The sequence below is a fragment of the Fukomys damarensis genome, unplaced genomic scaffold (assembly GCF_012274545.1).
Source record: "Fukomys damarensis isolate Sample0158 unplaced genomic scaffold, DMR_v1.0_HiC HiC_scaffold_16, whole genome shotgun sequence".
NCBI classification, from domain to species: Eukaryota; Metazoa; Chordata; class Mammalia; order Rodentia; family Bathyergidae; genus Fukomys; species Fukomys damarensis.
The window spans coordinates 90,709,443-90,724,457 of record NW_022900928.1 but is presented as its reverse complement, the minus strand read 5'-3'; the positions used below and the strand labels follow the sequence as shown (position 1 = coordinate 90,724,457).

General features: G+C 37.0%; 1 protein-coding gene across 3 annotated transcripts in view; it reads left to right on the top strand.

Moving 5' to 3' along the window:
* The window catches only part of Cntnap2 (contactin associated protein 2), a 2,025,293-nt gene that overhangs the window by 1,254,616 nt on the left and 755,662 nt on the right, over positions 1-15,015 (top strand). For all 3 annotated transcript variants that reach the window (XM_010638580.2, XM_033764477.1, XM_019209676.2), the window contains one exon: positions 8,981-9,100. In XM_010638580.2, the coding sequence (XP_010636882.1) occupies positions 8,981-9,100 (120 nt within the window). The remainder of the gene's footprint in view (positions 1-8,980; positions 9,101-15,015) is intronic.

Genomic DNA, 15,015 nt, shown 5'->3' with positions numbered 1-15,015 from the left:
GACGTGTTCATGTGGAACTTGTGTTATGGTTGAAATCTAAAATGTCTCCTCAAAGTTTTACATGTTCAATGATGAAGCTTCTGGAAGGTAATTTGAGCATGAGGGCACTGTAGATATAGACAAGTTCATAGCTGAAGGTGCCATAAGAGGTGGTTGAAGGAGGTGAACCACTATGAGTATTTCTTTTGCCTTAGTTCTTGCTTTTTTTCTGATTCCTGGCTGCACGGATTGAGCAGCTCTCCTCCACCAGCTCTTCCACCATGCCATACCTAGCCATGGACTGAATCCTCTGAATCATGAGCTGAAATAAGTTTTAGATATCAGATATTTTGCAGTGGAAAGGTGACTACTACAACTTGTGATTAATTTCCCAACATGCTTCAACCACGTCCATCTCTAGTTATCTACATGCTTTTCAGCTTATTGTAGGAAGGATGTCTGACTTGTGTTAAGAGCTAGTGAGAGCCTTCCTCAGCTCATCAACATCATTGGAGCTTTGGCTTCTTGGGAATAGCCCTTCCTTTATGTGCCCTATCTTGTTCTAACTGTTCCTTAATTGAAACTTTATTTCCCACTGCATCAGGCCTGATGCACATCCTTGCTTTTAAAGCTTCTGCTCTTAAACCCTTTGTTCTTATTGCCTCTGCTGGTGCAGTCTTGCAGAGGACCAAGGATCTGCACGAGGCTTTCACTACAGTTCTCCCTGTTTCCCTTGAATGGGGTGGGCCAGCAGAGTATACACCTGTTCAGTGTTTCCCTGGTGGGCATAGTCTTCAAGGCCCAGTGGGCCATTAATGTTCAATACAAGCATTCAACTTTGTTCTTCTGTCATTTTTATTGTTGTATTTAATATTTCTTTTATTAATCAGCAACAACAGTGGAAACACATTAAGTGCTTAATAGAAGTAGTTCTCTAAATACTGCAACCATGTTGTTTTTATATAGTTGTGATAGACAAAAGAATGCCCATGTTCTATGACCTACTCTGGCAAAGGGACTTTTTGATTAAGCAAGGGACTTGGACTTGAAAAGACAATTCTGGATTGTCTGGATCCAGTGCAGTCACAGCAATGCTGAGAAGAGATAGATAGACAAAGATGGATGGAGAGAGAGGGAGAGAGCCAGAGCTGACTTAAAAGGTGGAAGAATAAGATGCTGACCCAAGGAGTGCACACAGCCTTTAGAACTTGGGAAGAGAAAGAGAAAGGATTCGTCCCTGGTTCTCCTGGAAGGACCACAGCCATGGAAACACCTGGACTTCAGCCCAGTGAACCCCATTTCAAGCCTATAACCAGAATTGTATCATTAATACTAATTGTACTACTATCTCCAGCACTTTAGGATGACAGATGTACGATATTTCTAGTCGATGTTTGATTGTCATAGCAGTCACAGAAAACTAATACATTAGCAATCTTCCATGAAGCGTAACACAGTGTCACCCACATAGTGCTCACTGTTTTATGAAAATGCATAAGATACTTGGGATTTGTCCCTTGTTGATTTCTATATACTATAAAATTCAATCTTTTGTCTCAATAGTTGTGTTACTGAACAGCTGAGCGTGGTTTAAGAATATATAGAATACATTATCTATTATACCTCTTTGTCTGTATTTACACTTTCAGTTTCTCACAAAAGAGAAACTATTTGATACTTACACATGTGTGTTCTATTTATTTCACATAAGAGCATGGCCTCTGTGGCCTCAGAGTACATCCATTTATCTATACATGTCTCTAGTTTCTCATTCTTTATGGCTCCATTTCATACAAAAAAAAAAAAACCCCACACTTTATTCAGTCCCCAGTTGATAGGCAATTGGATTGTTTCCAAGTGTAGCTATTACAAACTGTGCTGCTATGAACCAGGTTGTACATATATCGTGGTGGTATGATTCTTTTAATTCTTTTGAGAAGATATCCAGCAGGGGAATAGCTGAGTCAAATGAGACTTCCAATCTTACTTCTTTGAGGAATCTCCATACTGATTTTAACAGTGATTGCACCAGTCTACACTCCCATCAGCAGTAGAGCAGTGTTCCTCTTTCCTGACAACCCCACCAACAATTTTTATTGGTTGATTTCATTATAGTGCCATTCTTTCTGGTGTGAGGTGGAATCTCAGTGTTATTTTCATTTATATCTCTCACATGACTAGTGATGTTGAACATTTTTTCATATGTTTATTTGCTATTTCTACTTCTTTGTCTGAGAAATGTCTGTTCATTTCAGTAGCCCATTTTTGGATTGGGTCTTTAAATTTTAGCTATTCCCCTGCTGGGTATCTTCTCAAAAGAATTAAAAGAATCATACCACAGTGATATACGTGTACCCATGTTCATATTAGCACAGTTTGTAATAGCTAAAACTTGGAAACAACACAATTGCCCATCAACTGGAGACTGGATAAAGATGTGTTTTGTTTTGTTTTGTTTTGTTTTTTATTGAGTTTATTGGTACATTTAGGGATACAGTACAGTTACATTCATTGTTGGGATCATGTACCTTTACATGGCAAGTCTTGATTCTCATTTTTTCCCCTTACCTCTGCCCTCCCTTCACCCCCTCCTCCCCTCCCCATCTACAAACACTTTATTTTCATCTTTTCATTCTCTCACATTTTTTTCTTTTGTTTTGTTTTTTATAAAATGGAGTACTACTCAGCTACAAAGAATGAGAAATTAGAGAAATTTATAGCTAAATGGATGCACATTGAGGCCATACTCTAGGTGAAATAAGTGGGACATAGATGTGTAAATACTGAATAGTTTATCTGGTGTGAGAAACTAAAAGTGTTAATAAGGACTAAAAGGTATAATAGATAACGTGAAATAAGAAGAAATGGGGCAAAGAGGAAGGGGAAGTGGAAGGGATAGGAGAAAGGAAAGAAGAAAGTGGAATTAATATTAAAAACTGAAAAAATGGATACAAATCTTTGTAAATGGGAGGTGTGGAGGAGTTGAAGAGAGAGGAGGGGAATGGGGGAAAAATAAGAACCAAGATAGATTGCATAAGGGTACAAATTTCAAACGATGAATGTCATTATATTGTATGCCTAAAATGTACCAATAAAATTAACTTGAAAAATAAAGATAAGAAAATGTGGAATACAGTAATAGATCATTTTTTGAGACTTGGAGCTGCAACAGCGAAAAATGACTTCCCCAAGAAATCAATGGGTTCAATAAGGAGTTGAAGAGAGAGGAGGGGAATGGGGAAAAATAAGAACCAAGATAGATTGCATAAGGGTACAAATTTCAAATGATGAATGTCATTATATTGTATGCCTAAAATGTACCAATAAAATTAACTTTAAAAATAAAGATAAGAAAATGTGGAATACAGTAATAGATTATTTTTTGAGACTTGGAGCTGCAACAGCGAAAAATGACTTCCCCAAGAAATCAATGGGTTCAATGAGTCTCTAGTTTCCCACCAGCCCCATTACCTCTCTGTTCTTCAGCAATGTCCTAGCAACTTTTGCTCTTGACAATGGTTCTTCCCCTTCTCCTTCTGCAGTGGCTGCTGCATTAGCTCTTGAACGCTGTCATCTCCTGATCTTGGTGTGCAGAAATCAGGCAACTCAAGCAGGACTTTACTGGAACAGAGTTAACTGGCTAAGACCTAACGAATCAATATTTGCATTATGTTGATGAAAATGAGCCAGGCTAAGAAAGACAGATACGGCATGCTCTCTACTATGAGGAAGCAAAAAAAAAAAGACAGAAAAGTAAAAAGGAGAACACTATTAGACAAGAGGAAGAGAATGGGGAGAGAGAAAAGAGAGAGAAGGGGCGCTAAGGGTAGGTAATGGAGGGGATAAAGATGATCAAAATACACATTGCCCATTAAAATCTTAACAAAATAATGAAAAGTCAGGAGGGGGAATGGAGCCAGAGGGTGACAGGGGAATGATTAAGGTATATTATGTGCAGATACAGATCTGTCCAAATGAAATTCATCAATTTGTATAATCAGTACAAACTAAAAATGGGGAAAAGACTTGCATTAGCTTATTCCTACCATAATCATTCAAATATATGCAATACTTTTACTTTAAAAAGAGTGTGATTTCATTTAATCTTCACAATACTTCAGACAAGAGGTATTATTACTTTCATTGTACAATAAAGGAAACAAAAAGTTTAGGAAAGTTTCCAGGTAGTAAAGGACAAAAAAGACAATTGAACTAAAATATCTTAATTCCTTATTGTGAAGAAAAAACTAATGCAATATTACTAGATCACAGCTAGCTTTGCCATTTTACATCAATCAGTGTTATGAATCCAGAACCATATTTTAAAAGTTCATTTTAATGATAAAATAACAAGTGCACATTATAAAGTAATGTAAGAAATGCAGAGAAGTATGAAAAGTTTTAAATCACCCATACTTGAGTGGCTCAAAAATAACCAGTGTGACTGTTTTGACATATTTCCTCCAAACATTTTTCTGTGCATTTATATTTAACATTGTATTTTCTTTTTTATTATTGAGTTTATTGGTACTTTTAAGTATACAGTAGAGTTATATTTAGCATTGGAATCTTGTACTTTTACGTGACGGATCTTGGTTCTCATTTTTCCCCATACCCCTGCCCTCCCTCATCCCTCTCTCCTCCCCTATTTACAAAGACTTTGTTTCCATTTTTTCCTTTTATCATATTTTTTCTTGACTGCTATCAAGAAATCAATCAATAACAAATGTTGGTGGGGTAGTGGGAAGAAAGTAACCCTTCTCCATTGTTGGTGGGAGTACAGACTGGTGCAACCACTATGGAAATCAGTATGGAGGTACTTCAAAGAGCTTGGACTGAAGGTTGCATTTGACCCAGCCATCTCTCTGCTGGGTATCTTTCCAAAAGAACTAAAAGAATCGTATCACAGAGAAGTATGCGCACCCATGTTTATAGAAGCACAGTTTGTAATAGCTAAAACTCGGAAACAGCCCAACTGCCCATCAGTCAGAGAATGGTAAAAGAAGATGTCGTTTTTCTTTAAAATGCAGTACTACTCAACCATAAAGAATGAGAAACTAGTCATTCATAGGAAAATGGATGCATATTGAGACCATACTCTTAAGTGAAATAAGTAAGACACACATGTGTAAGCACCAAATAGTTTCTCTGGTGTGAAAAACCAAAAGTGTAGATAAGTTCCATATTGTATAACTGACAATGTGAAATAGGAAGAAAAAATGAAAAGGTGTAGGGGAAGTGGGAAGCATAGGGGAAAGGAAATAAGGGAAAAGATAACATTGTATTTTCTATTTAGAGTTTTTTATCTCCTGATTTTATGATTTGGAGGAAAGTAAAGTGGCATTCTAACCTTACTATATTTGAAATTTTACTGTGTTGCCACTGAATGACCTATTTTCTTCCTGGATATTTAAATATAAATAAAAAATTAGTCCACCCTTCTTGAGTGTACTCTTTTTTTCCAGCATTAAAACCATGGCCTATTCTTATTTTCAACCATGTTTCTCAAAATATAGCCTGAACATTGGAAGCACCAGCAGCACATAGGAGCCTATTATGTCTGCAAATTCCCTACTGAGTCACTCCCTTGGAAGGGAATGAGGCCAAGGATTTCCATTTTAACAAGCTCTCCAGGTGATTCTCACACATGCAAAAGTTTAGATTCAAGTATCTTGCTGTCTATGCATGTTCATGAGGCAAAAACAATCTGTTGAAGGCTAAAGACAAATCAAATGATTGTTTTAATTGGAAGAAAAAGAGTAGAGATTCTTGATTAGCAAAATTTCCTAGACCCATATGCCTCTAACAAGTACTACATACTAATTTCTTGAATGAAGGTCCGCAGCCTCTAAAATGTCTACACATTGTAGACATTAAAATTGTAGACTGTAGAAATATGGTAATAGACTTATCATCCAATTAGCCTTTACTACGTACATGCTTTTTCTTGGCTAGTCAACTAATAACGCCTTTGTCAAAATCAGAATAGGCCAAGAATAGAGCTTTAGATTCAGTTCAAATATATTTTCCTCAGCATGTGCCATGTTAAATCATATAGAGTAGAAAAGAAAAACATTGTATAGATTTCACTCTCATGATGACTCACAGTTGTATTAGGAAATAAAACTTTTCAGCATTAAAATCAATAAACCGTCAATTAAGTTCTAAATCAACAATAATCAAGTATTAGAGTACATGAGATAAGCAACAATTGTCCTTGACTGTGCAACAGCATAGACATTTTGGCTAGGGAGAGGCCCCTTAAGAAGGAGAGATTTCTTGTAATTCCAGCATTCTGGAGGCTGAGGCAGGAGAATTATAGGTTTGAGCCAGCTTGAGCCACTTAGTGACTTAGCAAAACTCTGCCTCAAAATAAAGAATGAAAACGTAAAAAGTGGGGAGGGGGGATGTTGAGGACGTAGCTCAGTGTGAAGGCCCTGGATTTCATCTCCACTACAAAAAAAAAGAGGAATTTAATTTGTACATTGATAATAAAATGCCATCTATTAAAAATGTACTATGGGCCAGGCACTATGTTAAGCAATTAATGTGGATTATACAATTATTCTTGTCCTCATAGGGTGGATACTGCAATGCATTGATTGTACTTGTTTTCCAGAGAAGGCTAAAGAGGATTAGGGTCTTTTGCCCATGTTATATATAAGTAATGCACTGCGGCATTCGAATTCGGACCCAACTCTGTTGTACTGCAGAGTCCTGTTTCTTATCACTTCTACCTCAATTGATAACTCTATTTGCAAAGTTGTGTAGACTGAGAAAGAGGCTTATGGAAGGTGAAACATAGGATGGATGAGCATGAACTAAGTGAGAGGTTGCAGGGAAAATGTGGCAGAGCAGAACACAGGGTCAATGTTGGCAGGGTGCTACACCCAAGAAAGACATATTGGGACTGTGAAAATTCCTGCATTCATGGATGATAATCTCTGATATAGCATCATTAACTTTGATGAATACTGCACAATTTTGAACATAATGCAAGTGGTATTTTAAGATTTCACTAATGTAAATTAAAAAGCATACTTTGGTGAGAAGTGAAGAGATAGTTGGGTAGAACAATCCATTAATATAGTGGCTTTTGTAAATCAGATACCAGATACTAAGAGCAAGGACTGGGCAGAAGGAGAATAAATATTAACTTCTAGAAAAGAAAGATGAAAGGCTTTAATGGCAGATTGGCCATAGGGACTAAGAGGAAGACTTTAGAAGCCTGATTTTTTTCCAATTATTTTGAACTATACATAAAAATGTTAATAACTTGGAGTAACTGTCAATAACTAATTAATAAGGCAGTTTTCAGACATTATGAGTTTAGGTCATTCTTAACTGTCCTTTGTTCCACTACTTACTTCAGTTGGTCTCCATATCCTGTTGATCTTAAAAACATTCGAGTCAGTCCCATCTACTTTACACAGTCATGTTGCTTTGGTTCAGGTGCTGATCATCTTCCAATTAGCAATGGTGGTAACAACCTAATGCTTTCTTTACCATGACATTTACTTAATCTCTTTCCTAACGTCTATTGTTTCACTGCATGGAATCATCTGATTATGTCATCCACGAGTTTGCATGGTATTGCATTCAAGATCAAAAGTTTATTATCTAAATTAGATGTGTAGGAGATTAGAAGTGGAGACACTGATTATTATAAGGGGCCAAAATAGGGAGGGGCTCTCCTTCCCTTTCTAGCCACACCTCTCCCAGTAACACACACTGCATGCATAAGCAATGCCTAAATGGTTAGTGAACAAACCCTGCCCCAAAGTTCACATATCTGTGCTCTGCACAGCTAGATTTGCAGAGCTTGACCTGTGCAATACATTGCAAGAACTCAGTAAATATTTCCAGAAGGAAGGGAGAGAGCAATGCATACATCAAAGAATTTGACAAATGTTTTAGTCTAGTGTGTTTCATTGTTGTTAAAATAGACTTGGAGGTCTAACATCATTGTTAGGAAGCCACAGAAAGCTAAGGGGAGGCAAAGAGGACTTGTTCAGAGAAAGGGTAAAGGTCTCCCACTAGACTCCGCGTTTCATCATTTAGCACACACCAGATCCCAGGTAAATGATTCAAGTGTGCTTTCAAAAAAATCTCCATTACATGTGGGTCAGATAGAATTTCACCAGAAATAGTTCTTAGTTCTGTGAAGACATCTTTCATATTCCTCATAAATATGAGTCAGAGCTGTTGGGGAAAGGAGCTTTTGCAATAATATTTTAGACAGTCTTACTACAAAGGAGATATGTAAATCCTCATTTTGCACCTCTGCAAACAGGTACAGTCTAGGTAAGAAAATTTGTCACAGGCATGTTAATAAAAAGGAAAGCAATGAAAAAGAACCTATGATTTAATTACATGAATGTTAGCTTTTTCAAGTAGGTTTGATATAATTAAAGCACCTGTAACAAAATGAATCGAGAAAATTTCCTTCTCACTTTTCCTGAGATAATGGAAGATTAGAAAGCACATGCTACTCATGGAAATTTATATGAATTATGCTAACATGTGCGTGCGCACATGTGTGTGTGTGTGTGTGTATGAGACAGAGAGAAAGAGAGATGAAGACTTTTCTCCCTTCTCTTGAGAGCCCACCAAAGCACTCAGTATTTATGATATTTTAAAATAATGCCTCTTATGTTAAGAAGATGATAGATTTATAGTTATCAATAACTATAAATTATGTTTTTGTGGGCATGAGCCTCCATAAGATAAGCATTACATTTGTTTAATGATTTGTCAATTGTTTTAGTTATTTTCCCAACTATAAAGCCATATCAGGAACTTGCTATCTTTGTTAAGTCATAAATGTCTATGAGGAAAACAAATGAGCCATGAACTTAAATTTAGAGAAAAAGAATGTTCCCTTGAACAGGAGGAGGTACTGCCAACAGTGGCTCATGGGCTGGGCTGGCTGTGGTTCTGGGGTGCTGGCCTGGGGAGCTATGGATTTCCTGCTATGTTCACACAGGATATTTCTTTCCAGCCATCTATGAGCCCTCCTGTGAAGCATACAAACACCTGGGCCAGACGTCCAATTACTACTGGATAGATCCTGATGGCAGTGGACCGCTGGGGCCTCTGAAAGTTTACTGCAACATGACAGGTAATTATGTCATATTTATGTTTTATGAAGATGGTTTTCTATATGTGGAGAATAAATAGTTCCAAGGGTGGCTTGTTTCTTCGGTGCTGTATTCTTATCACAACGTCTAATGAGTTATGTGTTGCTGTATTTTTTTATCGAAAATGGTGAGACATAATGCTATAGCAATAGAAACTGAAAATGTCAGATATGACATTTTTTTCAGAAGTCTGACTTTCATTTGACCAGTTAGTCATGGACACCGAAAATAATTCATATTTAAGGGAAAGACTCAAGAAAGCAAAGTTCCAAAGTTGAAGTCCACAGAAAGAATTGACCCATGAAACGACCTACCCTCATAATCTAGATGAGGAGATCTAGTATTGCTGCTCGGATATCTTTGCTGCCCATGTTAGGGGAAGCTTCTAGCCCACTCCAGATTTTCCTCTCTATCCCATGACTATAGAAAGAACCTTTCAGTGCACTGAAATCCCTTTCTCAGAATAGCAAAGATTACCTGAAAAATTCATAAAATTTCTTTGAGGAGAGAACCTTGGTTTTGTTTCTTCAATTCCACAATAAATTTCAGGGATATAAAATGAGATTATAGCTTCTTATAAACTCCAAAAGAAGTAGGTAGGATGTGCATATCTTTAAGTTAAGGGCAAATTTTTCATCAGACACATGGCAACATCTTACCCTCCAAAACTCCAGAAAAGGATCTGAGACAAGCACTGTTTACTGCATTCAAAACAGGACCAGCATTCTAAGTGAAGTCCTGAGGCAAATGATGCTAAGGATAATGATGCTACTGATAGTGACTGCTACATGTACCTGTTTACCACTTATCGGGAACCACCAATTCTTTATTCAGGCACCTGGGTTTGTATCCGGGCTTTATCAGTCTCCAGATATGTAAACATGGGTATCTTAGTTAAAACAATAAACATCAGTACTTTTAGCTTTACAATGGATTAGAAATAATACCTACCTCATAAAATTATTGTAGCGTAAAATAAGATAACCCACAATTGAATTTTAGCATACTAGTAAAATTTCAGTAAAGCTTACTGGAGAGCAATGTATTATTAGTGTTAATTTTAATAGATGTCAAGAGTTAAGTCATTTGGCCACATCATTCAGGAAGGGTGAAAATTGAAATCTCTTTGAGGCCAGTGCTTCTTAAATCTGGCCATGTTTTGTAATAATTTTTCAAATTTTATTTTATTGTTCCTTTTTATAAAAAACTTTTTGGTTTCACCTCTGGAGAATTTAGTTCAGTAGTCCTCCATTGCAAATAAGATTGTGCAACTAGAATGTAAGGTCTTAAGCAGTATAGTAAGCAGGCAGGCCAGGTGAGAACCCTCAGTACAACCAGGAAGACAGGCATAATACAGAGTGGCAGGGACAAGGACAAGGACATGATAAGAGTCTGTACAACATGCAGAGATGATGGTAACATGGGAGCCAAATCCCTATGATTTTCTCCCATGCAAACAAATCCAGATTTGCACTAGAGAAAGAATCTACGTCCCAGAGATTTGGCCTAAGAGTTCTCTGATGGCTGCCCTTCTCAATATACCAAAACCTTTTTTGTTGACCCTATTTTTATTCTTACTAGAACTGAAGTATAATCTACAAAACTCACTTTAATCTATAAGAGTCCTGATCTTGGTTTCTCCTCATATAAATAAATTTATAACATCATTAAAGTCAACTATTAGGCTCAAGGGAAATCAAGTCATACTGATTGGGAATGGACAGTTAACTATTTAGTAGTTTTCCTACGTTTACTAAAAAATTAGGAAAACAAAACCATGATATTTACAGTCCTCATATCAAGGGCACACACACAATGAAAGGCTGGTTTAGTTTCAGAAGATCTTGCCTTCTGGAATGGGACCATTCACTCAGAAACATAGATGTATGTGTAGTGATATCTCTGTTGTAGAGTCTGTCTATAATGTATGCTCCAGGTGAGTCTGAGCAGGAAGGATTACAGCCTTGTACAGTTAGAAAAATTGCCTTCTGTCTATTCAAATGGTTATGAGCATAAGTATGTACAAGAACCCTTGAAAAATCTTGCCTGTTCATCAGCAGGCATCTTTTAGCCCTTTGCCACCCATCAACCTTTCCTTCTGGGAGGAATATAGACTTGCAATCATCAACAGAGCATGATACTACCAACCGTGGCTTGAGATTTGTAGTAAAGAAGAGAGAATAACAGCCTGATATATTCTATAATTTCTTTTTCATTACTGGGTATTGAACTCACAGCCCTTGCACTGTTCCTTCCCTAGCCCTTTTATTTTTGCTAAGCTATTAAACTGTTCCCCAGGCTTAGTTATAAATCATGATCTTCCTGTCTCAGCCTCCAGACTACTAAAATTCCAAACATGCACCATCAAGATCAACATGTATAGATATCTATAAATGTTTGCTATATGACTGTGTTATGAGAAATTATAAATGAACCCAAAGCTGAAAGGAAAAAAGGGGAGATGGCACTGAAAAACAGAGAAAAAAAGGATCCTTATAAGTTAATGCCTCAATGCATGAAAGAGATTTGTTCACACCAAGGAATGGAAATTCATGTGAGTGGAGCATAGAGATCCTCAAAGTGGGGCTCATGTGCAGGGGGGAGATCAGAAGTAAGGATTGTAGTACAGATAACAGAAGTTTAGGTTTTTGTTTGTTTGTTTGTTATTTTTCAACTGCAGGGAGTAGGAATCCAGTGAGGCATTTTGAGCAGGAGAATGAGAAGACTTTGAAGGCTTTTAAAATCAATACTTGGTTTATTATTAAAGGTGGTATAAAAGCTTGGGGACCACTTTAAAGTTACTGTACAAATAGAAGGAAGAGATGAGCCTTCTGTGGAACAGAGTGGTCTGAATTTAAGTGATGAAAAATACATAGATTTTAGACCTTTTTGAAAGTAGAACTGTGAATATTGGCAAAGGATTGAATAAGAATGGTTAAAGATCAATGACAAAGACAGTTGTAGTCAATCAGAAATCCTAATATGGATTGGGTAACTTGGTGAGTTGAAGTTCCATTAAGTAGATGTGGAAAAGTAAGAGGAAAACAGATTTAGAAGCTAACGAGTATGAAGTGCTATCTATTGGTCTAAATTGAGAAACAGATGTTTCAGTTAGATGAGTCCCAAAAGAAGGTTTGGATTCGAGATAGAAATGGGTTAAGTGTTATCTTATGACTATATGAGAATCAGTTACATCATGCAGGAATGATGTTAACAAAGAGAAGTCATCTTGGGAAGGAGTGCTTACATAATCAACAGAGATCAGGATTTTGTGATGAAATATTGAGAGTGGTGAAGGAAGAGTATCCGAAATCCATTTGAGACAAATGCATCCTCTGTGAGGTGTTGTAACAACTACTGGGCTCCTGAAGAATATATAGTGACTGTGAGTCAGTGAAAAAGCATTTCTTCAATGCAGCAGAATACCAGAAGTATGGGAAATTGTAGCAACTAGGATGCGGGAAAAATTTGACATGGTCATAAGTGATGAGCTATCTAAGGGGCCCAGGAAGACATACTGGGAAAATGACAGATTGAGCTACATCTTTTGGAAATCATGGGTGCTGTCAGTGACAGCAGAGTTTGAGTTCTGCATGGGTAACATTGAGAAGAAAATATTTTCACTCAATCATTTGCAGATGAATTCATTATTTGGTGAAAACCAAATCTTGGTTTCCATTACACCTCAGGACACATTATGAAATGTGGTCACTTTTATTCTGGCTCTCCTTTTCTGTTCAATATCCTCTCTTTGAACATTTGGTACCATAATTTTAAAGAATGTACACTACCTCAAATTTCCAACATTTGCCTCTTTTAATTGTACATTGTTTTCTAACATTTTAGCTTCATATTTCTATTCTGTTAGATATCTACCAACATTCCTTCTATTGAAACCTTAAACTTTTATATTTCAGACTGCATTTACTTCTTGCTCAATGACTAATAACAAAAATAATTTTAAAAAGCTAGTTGAATGTTCCTGCCTATCGCTAAACTAAAAATAATATTTTCTTAACATTCTACCCTCTAATTTGTGTCCTCTACAACTTTTTGCATTCATATTTAATTTTCTTAAAATTTGAATAAGCAATTGTGCTTTAGTTAGTGAAGTTTAAAATCCAAATAAAGAACACCTCTTGCATTCTTCCTAGCATTGGTTTTGTAGTTTTATCAGAAAGCCATTAAGTTTGTTTACATAATTTGTGCTTTTTAAAGCCCTGGGATTTGGCTGATCAAATTCTATTATCCTGTATAATGGTAAAAGCTGTTCATGTCTTTTTAATCTAATATTTATAAAGAGCTTGTTGCTCAAGTTGCTAAGCACTTGCACTGGATAATATTATTTTATTTATTACTATGCTTCTCACAAGTTTCAGTGGTGAAGTCTGCAGTAGGGAAATGAGTCACCAGGATAGTAGACTTGGGATCTAATGAAATATATCACAGGCCAATGCACCCCTACTCCCTACCCCAGAAAAGCGAAAGCTTTCCTTCCCCTGTGGTGTTCATTTTCTTATGAATACTCATAACAACACACATTTATTATCCCACAGCCCCTGTGGGTCGTGAGATGAATTGGTTGCACATGGTCAGCTAGGCTGAGACCACATTCTCCTCTGACACTTGGGATCTCCTTGGAAGTTTGTTCAAGCTGTTGAAAGACTCATTTCCTTGGGTTTTAAGACTTAGGTCTTATTTTCTTGCTGGCCACTGGTGGTGGATTGCTCTCATCCTCTGGAGCTACTCCCAGGTCCCAGTCAAAGGACTCTACAGGTGCAGCAGGACCCTCCTGACCACCAGACCTCTTCGAGTGCCCCCCTGCTAGTTTTTCCCTACCCAAGTTATTGCCCATTGGGTTAACTAAAACCAATTGATTAGACACCTCCATTACATCTGTAAATGCTCTTTGCCTTCACCTTAAGAGTAAGTCACTCCAGGACTGATAGCCTGTCATATTGGCAGTCCCTACCCACATACAATGAAGGAACTCTGGGAAGCTTAATGTAAGAGAATTGCAAGTTCAAACCCAGTTTGGGCAATTTAGTGACTTTGCATGACCCTGTCTCACCATTAAAATAGAATAAAACAAAGGATGGGGGATGTAGCTCAGTGTGGAAGCCCTGGGTTCAGTTCCCAGTATCATAAAAGAAAGAAAGAAAGAGGAAAAGTCATGAGAAGCGTATCCACTCAGTAGCAACAGCAATCTCAAAGGCCTTAGAATTCTGCTTATAATCCCTAGCTATGATCCTCTGTACATTACTTACAACTCCAGCAAGAGTTAACCCTATGTGTTCAGCATCATGCCACATTTTGTTAAATGTTAAGTTTTATGAACATATTATTTAGTAGGAAAAAATTTTATAATATAAAAAGCAAAAATAGGGCTGGGAATTTAGCTCAGTGGTTCTGTTGCCTGCCTCACAAACGCAAGGTCCTGAGTTCAATCCCTGGTACCAAATAAATAAATAAATAGTAAAAATAAAATTGCTTATCAGCTAGAAATGAGAATTATTAATATGTTAGGAAATAGGTCAGGGATTTGGCTCAGTGGTTCCATCGCCTGTCTCACAAGCGTAAGGGTCCGAGTTCGATCCCTGGTACAAAAAAAAATTAGGAAACATAAGATTATGATTTCATATCGTATAATTACATATATTATCTAGGGCAAACTAAATACTAGGCAAATTCTAAGAATGCACACACACTAACCTATCTAATAACTCATAACCACCTTCTAAGGTAGGTAATATTACTATTATCCCTATTGTTTGGATGAGTCATAGGTATACATGTGGTACAATGGAGCTTGACATTTTTAGCCTGGCTTGTGTGATTCAGAGCCAGTTTGTAACTATTGTGTGTGTGTGTGTGTGTGTGTGTGTGTGCAAGTTCA